Here is a 20703-nt window from a genome sequence, read left to right as displayed (position 1 = left end):
AGCCTACCTATTGACCATATGGCATTGACCACTGGTCCTCTTCTTGACTCATCAGTTGCCAGAGATAAGAGAAGTGACATAACAGTTCTTTTTTTTTAAATAGTGACTTCTTCAAAATAGTTGCTTTGAGAGAAGAAAAAAGTTAGACACGTCCAAGGTAAGATAATGGACAAGGTCAGAAGAACAGAAGGGAAATCGTTTACGGACACATGTTTGGGACTATTTCATGTACAAACACATAATGTGAAAGCTCAGAATATACCAGCAACAGTCCCATGACCAACAGTCATTCTCCTGTGAGATTGTCACCATTACTCACAATCATTACCTGTTCTCTTTTTTGCAGGCATATGGTAGGATTGCACCTCCCCACTCTCTGATCCCAGGCGTGATCATGTGACTTGCTTTAGCCAAAAATATGTAAGCAGGAGGTACAAGTGCCATATCCTCTAAGAGAATACCTCTAAGAGCCAGTGTCTGCTTTGCCTCTGCCATGGCAAGATAGTGGCTGCTTTATCAACCTGGTCCTGGATTAAGTTTCATATGGAGCAGAGTTCTCAGCTTACCCATAATGAAGATGTAGCATGAGAGAGATAAATAAACCTGTTGAAGTCACAAGATTTGGGAAATACAACTTGGTATATCCTAGTGTTTATTTATAACCAAGAGCTTCTAAGCCAACTACTTCCTTTGTGAAGACAGAGGGAGCAAAGTTATGCATAAGGTTGTTCCAGACAAACTGTTTCTGAACTACTCTGTCATTTCTCATATGCATAAAATTGGTCACGTTTCAACATTTCTCTAACCCTCGGTTTCCCCATACATAAAAGTTATTAAGTTGCCAATGTGAAAACACATCACGTGCATTAAGTGTGTAGCCTGGTCATGCTTGATAAATATTAGGCTATACAGTCCTATTATATGTGTAATAAACTGAACAAATGACGGGAAAGCAGAAAGCACAAAAGCATGCAATAAGTATGAGCTAAATGAATGAATGAAGAAAGCCAGGATGAGTGAAGGACAACGAAACAGCACAATGTCTTCAAGTTCTTCCAACTTGATGTTCTCTTTTTAAAGGTTTTATGCCTTTTTAGCTTCTACCAGTGAAAGGAGGTATCGTTTAGACAATGAGGGGCAGGGAGGCACTAATGAATAAAAAATAGAAACAATCAGTTTATAATTTTTTTAAGGACAGAATTGTCTAATGGAGCTTGTTTCTTTTATCTTCAGAAAACTGTTGACACTACATTTATATTTGAATCCTTTCTCTGAAGCTGGCTCTGTGTTTGGCCATTAAAAAAAAAAAGAGGTATCCTAAATGCCCCTTCCCCATCTGTTCATAGAGACAATGGTCAGTAACTCCCTGGGTTGGGCACTAAGGTTGGCTACACAGTGGATGATGCACTAGACCTCTGAAAAGAAGATGCTTTATGAATGCTGAGCAGCAGTTTTACAATCAGCAACTTCCTTCCAATTTAAAGGAGACACTGTGCTAGTTATATTTTATTCTGCAATGCCTTTGGTTTGGAAGGTACCAAATGGTTTGACACTGTTTTTGTGCCTCTAAAAGTATGTGGAAAGGGTCCAGTTAGAGATCGGAGTAAAAATGAAATAAATAGTAATCTGTGTCTATAGCATTTAATCTGAAAACCTTATATATCTGCTGCATTAGCAAATTAAAGAGTGAACTTCATGTCTCCAATATTGTCAATACTTTTTCTACAAACTAGAGTCTCGCTTGTGGAAAGAGGGAACAGTAAGAGTAAATGAGGTTGGTTCTCTGAGTCCTGAATTTGAAGTTTGAATGTAATATGGATTAAGGTGAAAAAGGTTAGGGTGTCTCCTGCCAATCACACGCTTATAATAGAACTCACTTTTCCATAGAGCAAGAAAGTCCCTTGTGGAGGTACAGTGGTGGGGAGGATGCCAGGGCTAACTGAAAATATGCTTACTGACTCTCCTAGACTTGATGCTGTAGAGCTCTACCTGTGTGTTCGATCCCATCTCAGAGCCTTCCAGATGTAAGCCCTGAAGGCTGACAGCTCTGGATGAGCAGCGAATCCAAATTAATTCACAAGACTATGAAGAACAGTGTCACTATTTCACTGGTTGAGTCAGTTCCGTCACTGGGCGTAAAGCTGTAGCCAAAACTAAGAATGATGGCTTTAGTAGGAAGGACAGAGGAAAGGGACAGGAAACAAGGCTTTCTTTTATCTCTTCATTATTGCATAAAGCATAATGCTCTGCTCTACATTAGGTGGTATGATCAGAGTGTCATAAAACACATGAGTTTTGGTCTTGGGCTCTTCAGGGTCAAGTCCTGATTCTAATAGTTACCAACCTAGTGAACTTCTCCATATTTCATAAATGTTCTGACCTTAATGTCTTCATCTGAAAAATGAGAACAATTATATCTATTCCACAGAGTTAAGTCAGGTAATATGCTTAAAAACTTAGTACAGCACCTGGCACATCAGTAAGTATTCAATAAATGCTAGCAATTCAGTAACTATTATATTATTCAGAATCAGGAAAGAGAATATTAATGGAATCCTTCTAATGTTGAAGTACTTTTCTTTTCTTTTTTTTCTTTCTTTCTTTTTTAGAGATGGCATCTAGCTCAGTCTCCCAGGCTAGAGTGCAGTGGCATGATCATAACTCATTGCAGCTTTAAACTCCTGGGCTCAAGCGATCCTCCTACACAGTATCCCAAGCAGCTAGAACTAGAGTCATGCACACCATACCCTGTTAACTTTAAATTTTGTGTATAAATCGTGTCTGGCTATGTTGCCCAGGCTGGTCTTAAACTCCTAGTCTGAAGCCATGCTCCTGTCTTGATTTACCAAAGTACTGGGATTACAGGTCTGAGCTACTGTGCCTGGACTTTTCAGGTAAGATTTATTGAAATACAATTTTCATAGTGTAACATTTGCCCTTTTTATGTGTATAGTTCTTTGAATTTTGACAGATGCTTACAATCATGCAATCACTCCAATAATCAAGATATAAGACGTTTCTAAAACTTCAAATAGCTGTATCGTGACCTTTATTTTTATTATAATGTGGTTATTACTGAAGTCTGTAATTTATTCAGCTTTCTTTAGTTTTTATCCTAGTGTCTTTTCTGTGTTTCAGAATCCCATCCAAGATGCCACATTACATTCACTCATCATATCTCCTTAGGCTCCTTTTGGCTGTGACAGTTTCTCAGACTTGTTTAATGAACTGGACAGTTTTGAGTATTAATCGGGTATTTTACAAAGTGTCCTCCAGTAGGATTTGTCTGATATTTTCTTCATGACTAGACTGGGGTCATGGTTTTTTAGCAGAAAGACTATAGAGGTCAAGTGGTTCTCATTACTTTGTATCAGGAGTACATTTAACCCATATGATTTATCAGTTACCTTAATCACATGGATGACGTAGTGTTTGTCAGCTTTCTTCACTGTACAGTCCTTCTGCCCCTGCCCTTTCCATACTGCGCTCTTGGATGAAAGTCACACTTAAGCAGTAGGGAGCAATGCTCCACTTTCTTAAAAGAGGAATATTTAAGTAAGTTATTTGGAATTCTTTTACATGAAAGATTTATCTTCTCCTTCCTATTTATTTACTTATTCAGCGATTTATTTATATCTGTATGAACTCATGGATATTTATTTTATTCTTTGTGTTATCATCTAATACCGTTCTATCTATATGATTAACCAAATTGTTCCAGTTTAGGCCATTGAGAACTCTTCAGTTGTCTCTTGTGTCCCTTTGACATATGTCCATCATTGTGGATTTTTTCCTTTGAGCACCACCTTTCTGCAGTCAAATGCCCTACCCCTGAGCTATAACCCCTATTATCCTCCTATTTTCTGTCATTACAAGATGCTATAGGCTCATCCTGTATATCTCCTTTCCTGGTTCAAAAATCAGCCAATTCTCCAAAGAACCTTGGTATATTTCATTGGAGAATGGTATTAGAAACCACAATCAAGTGGGTTACCATGCCTGGCTAATTTTTTGTATTTTTAGTAGAGATGAGGTTTTGCCATGTTGGACAAGCTGGTCTTGAACTTCTGGCCTCAAGTGATCCTCCTCGTTTGGAACAAAGAACAATTTTGTATGATTTACCTAAATCCTTTTTGTTTTTTTCCTGAACCATTTGAAAATAAGTTATAGACATCATGACATTTTATCCCTGAGTACTTTGGATATGATATTGGTCAAATGGTACAGTTTCAGATATGCAGGATGAATAAGTTCTGGATATCAGGCATACAGCATAGTGACTATAGTTAATAATACCGTATTCTATTCTTGAAATTTGCTAACAGAATAGATCTTAATTGTTCTCACCACACACACACATACACACATATATATATACACACACACACACACAGAGTATGTGAGGTGATGAGTAAATTAATTTCATAATATATACATACATCAAAACATCATGTTATACAGACTATAGTTAATTATGATGCATTTGAAAACTACCAGTAGATTCTAAGTGTTCTCACCACAAAAAAATGATAAATTTGTGAGGTGACACATATGTTAATTAACTTAATTTAGCCATCCCACAATGTATACATATTTTAAAATATGTACATCATAAATATATATGTTTTTAAATTCACCAATTAAACATCAATTTTAAAAATCTCATTGTGTATCTTAAATATATACAAATTTTATTTTGTCAATTATACCTCAAGAAGGGGAAAAGAAAAAAACCCAGGTTCTAATCAATATTTATGCATTTTCTAGGCCGGACATGGTATCTCACTCCTGTAATCCCAACACTTTGGGAGGCCGAGGTGGATGGATCTCTTGAACCCAGGTGTTTGAGGCCAGCCTGGGCAACATGGCAAACCCTCTCTACTAAAAATACAAAACATTAGTTGGGCATGGTGGCATGCACCTGTAATCCCAGCTAACCAGGAGGCTAAGGCAGGAGAATCACTTGAATCTGGGGGCAGAGGTTGCAGTGAGCTGAGATCATGCCACTGTCCTCCAGCCTGGGTGACACAGCAAGACTCTGCCTCAAAATAAAAATAAAAATAATTATGCATTTTCTTGATTGTTTTTTGTATTTAATACCCTAATTTTCATTTTCCCCCCCAAAATATTGAGTTTTCTTTCCAAGTACAGGTCAGTTGCCTCATAGATACGCCACATTCTGGATTTATCTTGCAATTATCTTGAGGCCAAGTAAGGTTTTTCTTGACCTCAGCATTATTGACATTTTGGACTATGTAATTCTTTGTCGTGGGGAAGCGGTCCTGTGCATCGTAGAATATTTAGCAGCATCCTCAACATCTCTCCACCAGATGCAAGTAACAACTTCCCAGTAATGACAATCAAAACTGTCTGAAACATCAACACGTGTCGCATGGGGGAATAATCACCTCCAGTTGAAAATCAGTGATCTAGACACTTCTGTCAAGAATACGAGGTGAAGCCTGGGTATGGTGGCTCACACCTATAATCCTGGTACTTTGGGAGGCCAAGGTGGGAGGTTTGCTTCAGGCCAGGAGTTTGAGACTAGCCTGGGTAACATAGCTAGACCCCATCTCTACAGAAAATAAGTTGGCCCAGGCTAATGATACATGCCTGTAGTCCCAGGAGCTTGTGAGTCTGCAATGGGAGGATCACTTGAGCCTAGGAGGTTGAGGCTGTAGTGAGCTGTGATCAAGCCACTGCACTTAAACCTGGATGACAGGGAGACACTGTCTCAAAACACAACAAAATAAAACAAAAAGAATATGAGGTGATGTTATGTACTTGTTAAAGTATCACATCAGGAGACATATAATGTCAGGTTTATGGAACTGATAATAGTGATGCTATGTAAAATAACTTGCTTCAGTTAGTAACCAGCAAACCTCTTCATTGTGATGAACTATTAATTGTGGTCGTACTCTGAGTCTGCATGCTTATCTTGTTCTGTAGCAATTTTCCACCCAATGTGTTTAAATCCACTTATGATTTGATGATTCTCCCTTGGGTCCATATACTAGGAGATGCAAAATTATGACTTCCTAATTCTTTCCTCAAATACATGACAGCTGAAACTTTTGTGTAAAGAAGAGCTTTCCCTTTAATTCTATTCCTTTCTCTTCCTTTTTCTTCACTATCGATGCATAGATTTAAAATATTAATTGAGTTGGAATTCTTTATCATCCATTTTTTTTTTAAATGCTCTAATTGTCCTAAATTTGGCTAGCAGAAGTCCATTCACACGACATATTATGTCATTTGTTATGAATATGTAAAATATTTATCTGGTTCAAATCAAAACTAAAAAGATATAGCTAGAGGCTGGATGTGGTGGATTATGCCTGTAATTCTAGCACTTTGTGAGGCCAAGATGGGAGGATTGTTTGAGGCCAGGAGTTCAAGACCAGCCTGGTCAACATAGTTCGACCCCATCTCTTAAAAAAATTCTTTTAAAAAAGATTAAAAAATAAAAAATATAGCTAGAGAAGTCCTGCCCATCTCCTTTACCTTTCTCTATAGGTAACCATTTTTATTAGTTTCTTGGTTATCTTTTGTGTTTCTTTTTGCAAAAGTAAGTAAAATTGTAAATCAACTACACATTTTATCTCGCCATTTTCTTACCACAAAGGTAGCATATGATGTGCACTTTTTGCCCCTTGCCTTCCATGTAACAGTGTATCATGAAATCACCATCAGTTCATGCAGATCATCTTTGCTCTTCTGGTAGCTGCAGAGTGCTCCATTGTGTATATGTACCCCATTCATTCAACTAGTCTTCCATGAACAGGCATTTGGGTTGTTTCCAATAGTTTACTACCACAAATAATACCGCCATGAATAGCATGGTGAGTATGCTGTTTTGAATCTGTGGATGTATGTATGTCCCCAGGGTAAATTCCTAGAAGGGGTGTTGTGAGGTCAAAGGGTAAATGCATATGGAGTTTTGTTATACTGCCAAATTTCCTTCAACAGTCATTATACCATTCTGTCTTCCCACCAGGAGGCAATAACTGTGGTGTTCGCTTTCCTACAACCTTACCTGTAGAACTTGCAAACTTTTGAATTTTTGCCAATCTGTTAGATCAGAGATGGTATCTCACAGTAGGTTTAATCTGGATTTCCCATATAATGAACAAGCATCGTTTCTTATGCTTGTGGGCCATTTGTTTCATGTGATTTTTAAAAACACACCTCTCTGTTCTCATAATTTCCTGGCTAGCACCTTAGATTTGACTGCTTTATTTTATATCTGGATTTCTGAAATAGTCTTCTAGCTGGTTTAAATAATCCTGAACACAGTAAACACAATAACCAAATTAATCTCTTAAAACACCCTTCAAGACACACACTCTCCCACTTCTGTTTTTAAAAAACCTTCAATTATTCCCTTTTAACTACAGAATACTTTTAACCTCATTAGTCTGGAATTCAAGATTTTGTTTTCAACCACTTCTCCAAACTTCTCTGCCTATTTCCTTATTCCTTCTGCAAAATTAGTATACTCAGTGTCTTAAAATCCACAGCAGAAATTCATCCCTTCAAGCCTTTTTTCCTGCTATTGTCCAAATACAAAGACCCCCTATAGTGCAGCTCTTCTCTCTTATCTGTGTAAATTCTATTTAAACTCTAATTTTCACCTCAGCTCCCATCTTGTTGAAAGCCGTTCTTGAATACGTCAGTGCCTAGAGGTTCTCTTTTTTAAAAAAATCCTTTTGGTGCATATATTTGTCCCCTTATTTGGCACTGAATTTATATAGTCTTTCTCCTTTTTTGCAATTCCTTAAAATGTTAAAATTTGGATATGTTTTATCCCAAGGGTGGAGACTAAGCCATTTCAATGGGCAAATACTAATAAATTTTCATTATCTCTTTCTAAGGTAAAACAAGGGCACATGAACCACTATATTTATTGATGAGGTAGAAAAGTAAGAAGATCTTATGTAATTTGATGAAAATCAATCATCAGGTCAGTGGTGAGGTCAATACGGGCTCTGGAGTTTAGGTTACAGTTAAGTGTCATAGCTATTGGTACTATCCCTAAATTAAACAAACAAACAAAAGCTGCCTCAAAACATTAGGTAAAAGTTACTCCATTCACTTCTATGCTCACTTAGTGAAGAAATATAATTTTAAGCTCTTAGATTTATCTTAGTTAAAATTTCCATTCAAGATACTGGTTAGAAAGAGAATTGACATCAAATATTCTTGGAAAAAAATGGTTTTATATAAAATGTTATCTATTTGTTTACAACTTGATAAAGAAGAGAAATCGAATCTCATAATAAAAAAATCCTTATTTTATTTCAAAGTATCTAAATCAATATTTTCCTCCAGACAAAATAATTGTTTTTGGTCATGAGTTTAGTTTTCTGCCCACTTTTTGGAAATCTTTCCTTGGAATGACAGATGGCTAGCTCCACCCAGAAACCAGATGAGATTCCAGAAATCTCTGGAATTTGAGGGTTTTCTTTAATTAGGTATAAGAGACAGATATTAATGTTCACTAAATAGCTGGAAAGGAATACAAAACCAAAAAAAAAAAAAAACCAGGATTTTCAACAGCTAATTATTATATCATGTAGATAAAATGTCTCACAATGACTGATTTTGCTTTTCTCGAACTCCCCTAGAGATCATCTAGATCTGGCCCAGAGATGAATCTACATTATTAAAATGGAATAAAGTTAAATTCTCTCCAAAAAATGATGTTTCTTCTCTCAGGAAGAATCTTGGGGAAATCTATAGCACATTATTCAGATTTTTCAGGTTTGTATTTATCTCTTTAAAATTATAAAACGTAATAAACCATGGTCTGTTCAAAGCTTCCTTATAGTTCTAATAGTTCATGAAAAATCATTTATTTGTTTATTTTGAGAAAGGGTCTTGCTCCATTGCCCAGGTTGGAGTGCAGTGGCATGAATACAGTTCACTGCAGCCTTGACCTCCCAGGCTCAGGTGATTCTCCCACCTTAGCCTCCTGAGTAGCTGGGACCACAGGCACATGCCACCACAATTGGCTAGTTTTTTGTATTTTGTAGTAGAGACAGGGTTTCACCATGTTTCCCAGACTGGTCTCAAACTCCTGGGCTCAAGTGATCTGCCCACCTTGGCCTTCCAAAGTGCTAGAATTACAGTTGTGAGCTATTGCACCTGGCCAAAATAATTTATTTTTGTATTGTAGGATTTCTTTTTTTCTTCTTCTTGGCTGAAAAGTTTGATTAGAGAAAACAAAAAAATCTGAGTTCCTGTGTATCCTATGCCATTCATCTCTGCTATGAATTTGGGCAATTCTCAAATTCAGTTCAACAAACATTCATACATTAATTGTGCATTTATTATGTCCTGAGCATTCTGCTAGTTCAGAGCATGTAAGTCAAAGAGCATGTTCTCAGGTAGTTCAGTGTCCAGGCTGAAGGTGTGTACATACCAAATATTACACTAGTTACCTGTAAAAGGTATCATCACTGGCCTAACAAATAAAGGGAAACTAGACAAGGGAGAATTTTTTCTACTGGAGAGAGCAACGAAGGGTTCAGAAATAAGGTAATAATTGAGTTCAGCCAAGTCAATCCAAGAATACATGAGGCCCAATACATAGAGATATTATAAATTACGGGAAATTTTAGAATTTAAAATGAGCAATTAGAGCTATTTAGAATGCTCTTGTCACCCTTTCTGATGGTGTCACTGCACTTTATACCTGTGTCTACTCTGGCAGGTTGCCGTTTACGAGATTTCATTCTAGGTATTTCACTTGGGACAGATCCTGGTATCCGTTCTAGCAAGATCACAGCCATATCACCTTTGAAATTCTCACCACCAAGGTGAGCACTCGGCATACCGTAGACAACGTTTCTTAAGTAATGAATGGACTGAAGAGCTTAATAGCGCTTTGTAAAGTAAATAAAACTTTCTAATCTATCTCTTTTCACAAGTTGAATCTTTTGAATTTTGAGTCCCCAGAGGGTGAGTGTCTGCTGTGGACTCCATTTCCAGTGGCTTCCCCTTAGTCTCATCTTTAGCTGGGTCAACTAAGTGGAGGATGAGCCCAGTGCAGCCCCTAGTGATCATGGTTGCCTTGTCACTATTCCCACCTCCATACCAAAATCCTCACTGATCCTGAGAAAGTTCACACATATTCGTACATTCCATCTCAAGGTGTCTTGAAGCTTGAAGGAACTTCCCAGGGAAGGTACCCAGGGAAGGAACTTGAACCTTGAAGTGCCTTCCCTGGGTGGACTTGCCCCATTGTCATCAGTGAGCAGAGCCAAGACAGCGCAATCCTCAGGTTTTAGATTACACACAACCCCACTCCAAGATGCACAAAGATGCTAGTGTGGGTACATAACACACAACAGCAAAGATGCCAGAGAAGACCACAGAAATTAGCTGGGGTGTGAAACTTAATGGGAAAATACATCTGAAATGGGCAAACAGTGAAATCAAGATAGTCAAAACATTCATCATTGCACTGTACAAAATCACCTTCTATGACTTCATAAGACAGAAACTGGAATTTGCTTATAGTTTTTTACTTCAGTACTTTTATTACTTATGCCTAGGCTTAATTTTTGCTTCCCATGTAATTAGTATTTTAACCTTAAATATCTGACTCTAAATTTATCTTCTTGTTTATTAACTTTACTATGAGATTTTATCATCCAGTAATATAAGCATCATTTTATAGTGGAAGATAATGGGGGAATGGTATTTAAGCTTCCAGAAACTGTATTTTGTAGTTACAGATACTATAGAAAGTGCATGTTTTCCATTTAAGGCAAACAGTGGTGGTGATAGCCACAATATAAATTACAATTCATGTATAATATTTAAGTATTAATTTTAAATTAGTGCAACTAATGTAATTCATGTATAATATTTAAGTATTAATTTCATATTAGCTCAACTATCCTCAGTGAAGAAATATAATTTAAAACCCCTAGATTTATCTTAGTAGTTAAAATTTCTATTCAAGATACTGGTTAGAAAGAGAAATAATTGACATCAAATATTCTTGGAACAAAATGATACAATAATTCATGTATAATATTTAAGTATTAATTTCAAATTAGCTCAAAGAGAAGATTTAGAATCATCCTAGCACAAAGAAATGATAAATGTATGAGGTGATGATATATCAGTTACCCTGACTTAATCATCACATATCATATGCATATCTCAAAGTATCACATGTATCCCATACATATGTAAAACTATTGTGTATCAGTAAAAAATTTTAAGAAAATCCATTGGTTAAGACAAATAAAAAGTCTACTTCATTCTAGCACAATCTTACCCCTAGCAACTTCATGAGTATTCTATAGAACAGAATTGGCCTCACTAGGCAGCTTGTCAGAAACACAAATTCTCAGGCCCACCTTACACCGGTGAATCAGAATCTGCATTTCAACAAATTCCCCAGGTGATTTGTGCCCATACTGAAGTTTTAGAAGCATTAGTCAACCAATCCCAGGGCTTCATGAAAGTTCCATGAAGAGAAATTATTCCATGAACTTTTTAGTTGAGTTTCCTTTCAAAGATCCCACATACTAATTATTTTCTATATTTTGCCTAAATGGACAATAAGAAACAATCCTGGAATTCAGTAACCTCCCTACTTTTCACCTTATAGTCAATGTAATGGTGCCATGTGTTACGAACTGTCTCCACTATCTCCTCCAGGCATGTGAGAAGGGAAGAAAGAAGGAGCTACTGACTTGAATTAAGGAGTTATATGTGAGAGTGACAAGTGCTTTGCATTGCATGATGGAGATTTCAATTCTGTTGTCACCATGATGTGAAGAAATACTTGCTTTTGAAGTATTTTATTCCCTAAGAGATGTCTTAGGCTCCAAGCAACAGTCATTTTTATTTTTATTTTTGAGATGGACTCTGGCTCTGTTACCTAGGCTGGAGTGTGGTGGTGCAATCTTGGTTCACTGCAAACTCCGCCTCCCAGGTTCAAGTGGCTCTTCTGCCTCAGCCTCCCAAGTAGTTGTGATTAGAGGCACTTGCCACCACGCCCAGCTAATTTTTGTATTTTTAATAGAGACAGGGTTTCTATGTTGGACAGGCTGATCTTGAACTCCTGACCTCAGGTGACCCACCTCAGCCTCCCAAAGTGCTGGGATTACAGGCATGAGCCACCATGCCTGGCCCAACAGTCATTTTTATAAAGGAAATCCCCATCCCTCTACCCACAAAATTTTGTGTTTTGCACTCCAAGTGAGTTAGAGGAATTAGGCATATCTTTGCTTGAGTTTATTCACTGTTGATCTTCCAAATTTGTTACCTTGAGAAGCTAAGGAGAGGCTGAGTCTTAGGCACCTGAAATGTGGTTGCTGGTCAGCCCCCACCAACTCACTGACAACCAGAGGAAAAGGAACCATAGCCTCCTTTTCTAAACTTGAGTTTCATAAAGACAAGAAACCCATTCATTGCTTCAAAAGCAAGTATTTCCTCACCGTGATCCTGTTTGTACTGAAGAGAGCCTACTTAATGGATGTTGATGGTAACGCCGACGCTGACAGCAATGACAGGAGTGCCTGTTAGGGCAGTGACAGGATGAAGATGTGTGGAAAAGAACTCAGCTATTTCAACTCTTTAGGTGGCAAAGGAAGAGGACATACCCAAGCTACATCCCAGACATCCTTCTTCACAAGGGACACATTCTTCATAGTCTGGGTCTTGGACTTCACCTACACAGAGAGAGAAATGAAAAACACAACTCATTTCCATTGAGTGGAGACACGTTACTTGCTATAAAAATATGTTGGTGTGCCGCTTATTTTAAAGTAAATCATAGAGCAATTACAAAGCCCAAAACCATCCTCGAGGATATATGTAGTTTCTACTTTTTAATCTCCTTCTATTAATTGAATAGACTGTATCAGCTTGATTGGGTACAAAGAGAACCAGGGTGGACCATATGCTAGGCAGCTAGTTTTGAAGTCAAGCTGATAGATTTTATTTATTAAAGAAATCAGTTCTGCTTCTGGGAAAATGGAATTGGGTATGTAAATGAACAGGTTCTCTTTCTCTTTTTATCTGTCCTACTAAACACTTAAAAAAAAGTTTAAAACCTTTTACTACATTCATAAACATTAAGGAGAAACAGAATTGAGTGTCTTAATTATTCTAAAAATGTCTTAGAGCTCTCTTCAGCAACAGACCAGGCATAATTCTTATACAGAGCAGAGCAATAACAGTCTGTGGCATTCTTACATAGAACAGAGCTGAAACTATAAGTGTTGTATTTTAATTTCCTTCTTCCCATAAAAGATAAGAAATTGGGCAATAACAATAACATAGGATTCGCAGTCCAAATATTTTCAAGTGGTTTTAGGCCAGTTCTCACTGGCTTCTCAAAGCCGCCTGTCGCTCTGCTCTTTTTTGGACGGATGAAGACACCAAGGCATGGGCAAATTAGATGAGTTTTTCCCAGGGTTTCATGTCTCGTAAATGGGATGGAGAAAACTTGACCCAGACTTTTGGATTCTAATCATATTTTCTCTTCCTTATATCCTGTCCACAATCTCTCCACCTCCAAGTTTCTTTTCTTTTTCTTTCTTTCTTTTTTTTTTTTTTTTTTTGAGATGGAGTCTTGTTCTCTCATCCTCTCACCCAGGCTGGAGTGCAGTGGCGCAATCTTGGATCACTGCAACCTCCCCCTCCTAGGTTCAAGCCATTCTCCTGACTCAGCCTCCTGTGTAGCTGGGATTACAGGCATGCAACACCACACCCAGATCATTTTTTATGTTTAGTAGAGACAGGGTTTCACCATATTGCCCAGGCTGATCTTGAATTCCTGACCTCAAGCGATCCAACTGTCTTGGTCTCTCAAAAGTGCTGGGATTAGAGGCATGAACCACTGCACCTGGCCAATTTTCTACACACTTAAGTGCTTTCCTACTACCTTGGATTGTGCCTGGGGAAACCCAGAGAAAGGTTATATGAACAGAGAGAGAAAGGGGAAGCTACCTCTCTCCCCACTTGGGTATAGAGTCACCCAAAATCATCCCAAGTGCCAGCATGCAAGCCAGGAAAGCAATTCAAGTCTCTAGGACATCCAAGACACAGTCCTGCCTCCCATGTTCTGGTCCTGGGCAGGGGGCGCCAGAACAGGCTTACCTCGTCCACACTCCAACTTCTGGCATGTGTGGTTGGTGGGTGCTATGAAGTAACCCCTCGTGCATCTTGTGCAGACATGTGCGCTGTGGCAAAGCTCACACTTGTCTGGGCAGGGCAGGCAGGTGTTCCCCCCAGTGGGGTAGTGGCCATCTGGGCAGCTATTTCGACACTCTCCCTGGTACAGGAAGTGCTCTCGGCCATAGTTGTCTGATCAGTTACAGGGACGAGGAAAAGAGGAAAAATGTACAAAGTTAGCCATGAAGTTATTATAATGTAAGATATTATATTTTAAAATGATGTGACTCAGTGCTTTTGTTCCTAGGGGATGAGGGGTATAAGATGGATTTAATGAAAAGTGCAATAGCTACATCCTTGTAGTTGAAAAGTTTTCCTTGCAGGGAATCATTTTCCAATATTTTATATATTTCTGTGAACAGCAACTACTATCTAGCATGTCATATGAAAACCATGCTCTGTGAATAACTACAATTCAAAATGTGTTTAACCTTCCCAAGGGCTCCTTTTGGTATCTGTGAAAGCTCTTAGACTTGGGGGAAATAGAGATCCCATGAGAATAAACACATGCATAATGATTGACACGTTTTATGAAAATGCAATCTTTTAAAATGATTTTGAATTGTTTTCAGTCACATACTTGAGTTAACTATCTAAGGTTTGAATTTCTGCAGAGCTGCCAATGTCCACAATGACAGCTTTATTGAAGCACTAGACCAAGCACACCTTTTTTTTAACTCCTCTACATGCATTCCTGAGGGTTCCTGACTTCTGTCAACATTGGATTCTATAAGGAAAGAATCCACAGTGCCCACAGCCTAACAGACCATGGGAATTTGTTCCTGGAGGGAATGAAAAAGTCTAACCAGCTATAAAGCATCACAATTAGTTACAAAGGATTCTAATCAGTTACAAATGCAAAAACAACAATAAGATTAATAGTGATGCATCCAGAGGTCTCCTATTCCCATCCTCCTGGAGCTTTTGTGCTGAGTGGGCTCAGGGTATCCATCTTTTCTGAATCAGATTTCCCATATGTCCCTGCCCTGAAGAGCAGCCGATCTGTGTTACTCAGAATAACCGGGGTCTCGGGTTCATTCTTCATGTGATCTACCACATGGGAATCCAAAACCATTGACCTTCAAGATGCAAGGCTGCTGAATTTATGGATAAAGATAGCACTAATCCCATGTTCCAAGTGCAGAAACTAAAAGTCAGTATAATGTTAAGTTGACTCACATGAAATTGCCGATATTTGACTATTTTTTACCTGTAAGCATGGCAACTTTCAGGTCATTTATCATAACATTTCATATTTATTCAAAGCCATGGTTGAAATACAGTTCTTTTTTTTTTGAGACAGGGTCTCACTCTGTTGCTCAGGCTGGAGTGTGGTGGCATGATCTCAGCTCACTGCAACCTCTTCCTCTGGGGCTCAAGCAATCCTCCCACCTTAGTCTTTCAAGTATCTAGGACTACAGGTGTGTGTCACCATGCCCAACTATTTTTGGGGTTTTTTTTGGTATATTTTGTAGAGAGAGGGTTTCACCATGTTGTCCAGGCTGGTCTTGAACTCCTGAACTCGAGTGATCTGCCTAACTTGGCCTCCCAAAGTGCTGGGATTACAGGTGTGAGCCACCGTGCCTGGGCTGAAATGCAATTATTAAAACACGCTTTTGGATTATGGACTCTTAAGCTATCTTTTTTGCTGATTATAATTTCACACCAGAAATCATACTGGTTCCTGTAGGACCAAGATAATAAAAAGGGCTTCCACAGAGGTGGTGAGAGAAAGTATTCTGCTGTTTCCAAGTTAGACATAGAAGACACTATCCTCTAAAGAAAAAAGAGGGTTTTTCCCTATAAATCGTGCGTTTGATGATTTTATAGCTATCAGTCAACATCGTGGAGCACAAAACTGATCTGGTGGAACCTGGAATCTCTGGAGATCACAAGGTCAACCTTCCAAGTTATGTTCTCAGCCACCTTATGAAAACTTAGCAAATGCCATTTCCATCCACCATGACACATTCAGAACAAAATCTTTTTTTCAGAGTTCCCCAATTTCTCCCATGTAGGTAGGAAGATGTGAGAAAGAACAGTGAGGAAGTCTACCTCTTCTCCATCTCCTATGCCTTCACGTGACATCAACTCAGGATCCAGATGCTTAGGGGAAGTATGAGGTTCTAAATATGTATTTGTAAAATGATTAAATGAGTGAAATCATATTTGGCAATATTACATTTTCCCCTATACACAACTGGATAATCAATCTTAAAAATTAGCAATGATGAGCCTAGATTTAGAAGAAAATGTTATTCAATCTCATTTTTATTGTTTGGACATGGCTTTATTGAGGGGCCTCTTTGGGTGTTATAATTTGTTTAAAGAACGAGAATATGAAGGGGTCTCAGTGTTTAAAATACATAGACCTGCAAAGGGAGGTCACTTAGATGCCTTGGCCATGATTAGCTTTTCCCACAGGTTTGGTCCAAGACTATGTCAAGATTTGGTCAAATTTCGAGTAGCCCTGCTCAGTTAGTTATGGATGATAATTTGAACAGCTCAGAAATTTAAATACCATGCATAAATTTTTGGCTACTTGCCCAGGGTCTTCACCTTTAAATTATTATAATAGTATGTAGATGAAGATATTTCCAGTGGTAGAAGGGCTTATACTTTTGTTAGGTACCAAAAACCTTCCTGGGAAAATAGGAGACAAGAGTTCAAATGGGATAATAGGGGATAAGAGTTTGGATTGGCTTTTGTTTATTCTGGACAGTAATTCCCCTTCATGAGAGCATTTCTTGGCAGCTGATTCTGTTAGGTGAGTAGGTAGACCAGCATGAAGATATTGGATGTCCATAGAAGAAAAGAAAAGGTGAGGGTTGAAGGCATGAGGCCAAAGGACTGCTGGAAAGGATAAAAGAAAAGTGGACAGACTCTGAAAATAGATTTGATGAAGTTGACTACCACATTTCGCTTACTGTCGCTGTTGTGTGACTGATGGAACTTAGCTTTGGGTCCAGTTTGGAACTGAATAAACCTGGAATAGAATTGGAGTGAATCCTCAGCAATATAGCTGGAGATGTACACTTCCAATAGGCATCACACATAAACCTTAATAAAGTCGCAATTAAACAAGGGATGGAATCTCTACAAACTGGTGAAAGGGACTTATGAAGGTTGTTGGGACCCTCCAGCTGGAGGATTTCTAGCCTTTTATTAAAGCTTCCATTTATAGATATGGAACTTCTTCAACTGAAACATCCATCTTCTCTACTCACTACAGCTGGAAGTGATGCTGCTTCTCTGATCTGGGGTAGGATTTCTACCATGCATTTCATCTTCATCTATTATTTTCTTGTTGTGTAACATATGAGGACAAACCTCCTTGTTAGACTGTAACTCCTTGAAGGCGAGTATCATGCTATCATCTATTTCATTTTCCGTGACATTCAATGCATAGTAACTTGTACATAGAAGGGATGCAATAAATGTTTAAGATTATGGATTAAACACAATTTCAAATAGAAAGTACAGTAGAAATGTCAGAGCATTTATAGGTAGATTGGTCCAAGTAGCTGTAGGATGCTTAGAAGACTAGACATTTGTTTGGTATCTAAACTTCTTTCTAATTTTGTGCTGTGTATAGAGATGTGAAACAGATTTTAGATGTCATCTTGTCCTTTTTCTCTCTATTTTTTTTAACACATAAGAAGAGGCATAAAGAGGTGAAATGACTGGTTGAGTACCTTCTCATCAGTCAGTAACAAAGCTGGGACTTGAACCCACATTTTCTGACTGCTTGTCTTAACATTCCTTCCTCTGAACCATTCATTCATTCATTCATTCAGTTATTTATTGTGCACCTTCCATATACCAGACACTGTGCTGGTGCTCAAAATACAGCATAAACAAGGTAGAAACCATGCCATGCTCTTATGGGGCATAGACACTTATGGACCAAATGGACACCAAATGTGTTGAGGCTCATGAAGAGGGAAGTGCAGTGCTCCCAGGGTGCTCATGTGAAGGCCTACTCTAGGCAAGGAGGTTAGGGCAGCCCTCACTGAGGAAATGATGTTGAAACTAAGATGGAATAGGAAGACATCAGCCAGACAACAAGTGAAAACATTGCAAATAAAGTCTTAGGAGCAAGAGAAACTCAAATGCCCAAAAAAGTAAGCAGCTATACAGTAATGATAATAAAAATAAGAATAGTTAATATTCCCTGAGTGCTCACCATGTGGCTAGCCCTGTTCTAAATGCTTTATTGTTTTATTTCATTTCATGTCATTTAATTTTCATAAAAACTCTTAAGGAAGTAAGCATTATCATCAACTTAAGGATGAGGAAGGAAACAGAATAAGACAGTCTAGAGGTAAAACAAGACAGATATTTGTCACATTTTGACAAAACCCAAAACAATAATTTTTAATTTATACAACGAAATGTGTTATCTTCTGATCTCCTGCAAATGCATGGTACTCTTAATGTATTCTTCATTTTTCTTGGTTTATTGCAAGGAATAATAAAGGTTGATAATTCTCTTCTACCAGAAAAATGATGAAATGATGATGCTGGTAACTGACAGCCTCAGGATTAGTGAGACATCTGGAAATGGTGGGGACTAGGAACAGATGGAGAGCAGTGTCTTTTGGACCCCAGGCAATGATTTGGGAAATGCAGGTCCAGTGCTGCCAGATCTTTTGAATTTTCAAGATACATTAAAAACTCACGTTTTTATTTGCAATGTCCCAACTTTTAAATTTGGCTCAAATTTAAAAAGTAGTATATAGAAAAAAATAGAATCTGAATCTGGCCCACATGAGGTCAGTAGGAGACAGGCATATCAGTTGAGGCTGGAGAGGAGTCAAGGGTCAAAATGCAGAGAACCCTTGAGACCATGAAACAGAATCCAATGGCAGCAGGAAACTTTTAGTACAGGTAAATCTGGGACACAAAAGGTCACGTTTGTAATCATTTGAAATGATAACCTTGTTGCTGCTGAGCACTGGCAACTTCTAAGTGGCATAGCTCAGCTCCAAGAAGACCCAGACACAGCATCTAATACAATACTTCCCTTAAAAATAGAACGTGTCTTTCTTAATTCTCTAGCTTTTCACTTTTACCTCCACAAATCTTAGCTTCACTGTCTATCTCATGTCTGACTCATGCTTCTATGTCCTTCTCTTTCCTTCTCTCGAAAGGCATCTCTCAGTTGCTTTCTCATATTTTCAAGGGCACTGAGTCTACACCCAAATTAGGTGAACAAGCTTATTGTGTCCTGACAACAAGCAGAAATGTCAAGGTTGTACAGGCTCTCCAGTGAACAGCTGCCTGATTTTAATCCTCAAACCCAGACACAAGACTTTCGAGTCAAACCAAATGATGGCCATTAGGAGAGGTGCAGGTTTGGGGTCAGGAAGATGAAGGAGTCGCAACCCTCTCACCTGCTCCACAGGAGGTACAGTGGGTAGGCCCACTTCCTTGGCATCTCTTGCAGGTGTAGTGGCATGGATGGCATCGGTTCTCAAATTCAAATTTCCATGAGGGACAGTTCGATACACAATGGCCATCATCTAAAATTCTAGAGGAAAAGCAGACTTTTAGAATTCATCAGGGCGACTTTCCAGAGTGGCCCTGAGTATCAGAACATGTGTATTCAAGTTTGCTGTACAGATTTCATTTCATTGTTCCAGAAACAATGGGGATTCCTGGGACGGATCATCTTAGAACATGTGAAATATTAGTCATGTAGGCATCCTTGGCCCAAGATTTGGACCTAACAACCAGCATGCCAGAAACGGGCCGTGAAACAATCCTGAATCTGGTTTCAAACAAGCTAACTGGTGCCCACAGGGATTTAATCCATATTGTAGGCCCCAGGCAAACCCAGCCAACAGTCAGAGGGAGGGCTCTAAACTTTCCATACACTCAGTGGGCCTCTGAGACAGGCCTTGGAGGAAATCTTCTTCCTTTATCTATCAGCATTCTTATGCTTTGCAAAGGAAATGTCAGCTCCAATGGCTCTTGACCAGAGAATAAAACACTGCTTCGCAGCTTAGGTGCTACTTAGAAGCCTGGCCTGTGTATATTGCAAGTAATCAATGAACTCTGATTTTGAGTGTTGTGTTTTGCTAGCATTTTCTGATATATGGAGTACTGCAGTCTCTATTTTCTGACCATGCCTGTAAATTACAAAGGGAATTACAGATGAGTTAGTATATGGGCTTCTAAAACTTTGGTTTTACATATATATAAAATATAACCTAATGTCATTGTTAATATTTTTATAGCTTTGCTTCATTATTCTTTGCAAAGTAATCATAACAGCAAACGTTATTAAGTAAATCATATCCAAGAATTCTGTTCAGAAAAATACAAAATGTTTATCAAGTGTAAGCGTCAGATAGATAATGTAGATAATGTGAATAGATGAAGTGAGCTGGGGGCTGCACACCCAGAGTTTCTAATTTAGCGGGTCTTGAGGGAAGGCAGCTGAGAATTTTCATTTCTGGCAAATTGGAATGTCAAATTTGCATTTCTGATTTC

General features: G+C 38.4%; 1 protein-coding gene across 4 annotated transcripts in view; it reads right to left on the bottom strand.

Annotated features, from left to right (window-relative positions):
* The window catches only part of PCSK5 (proprotein convertase subtilisin/kexin type 5), a 470824-nt gene that overhangs the window by 97355 nt on the left and 352766 nt on the right, over positions 1-20703 (bottom strand). For 3 of the 4 annotated variants that reach the window (XM_078366047.1, XM_078366050.1, XM_078366053.1), the window contains exons 22-24: positions 19602-19738; positions 14131-14337; positions 12630-12698 (exon numbers count right to left, since the gene is read on the bottom strand). In XM_078366047.1, coding sequence (XP_078222173.1) covers positions 12630-12698; positions 14131-14337; positions 19602-19738 — 413 coding nt within the window. Of the gene's footprint in view, positions 1-12629; positions 12699-14130; positions 14338-19601; positions 19739-20703 lie in introns of those variants that run through there. The other variant, XM_054254455.2, reaches the window with a different exon arrangement.

This window comes from Callithrix jacchus, chromosome 1 (assembly GCF_049354715.1).
Source record: "Callithrix jacchus isolate 240 chromosome 1, calJac240_pri, whole genome shotgun sequence".
NCBI classification, from domain to species: Eukaryota; Metazoa; Chordata; class Mammalia; order Primates; family Cebidae; genus Callithrix; species Callithrix jacchus.
This window is presented reverse-complemented; position numbering and strand designations above follow the sequence as displayed.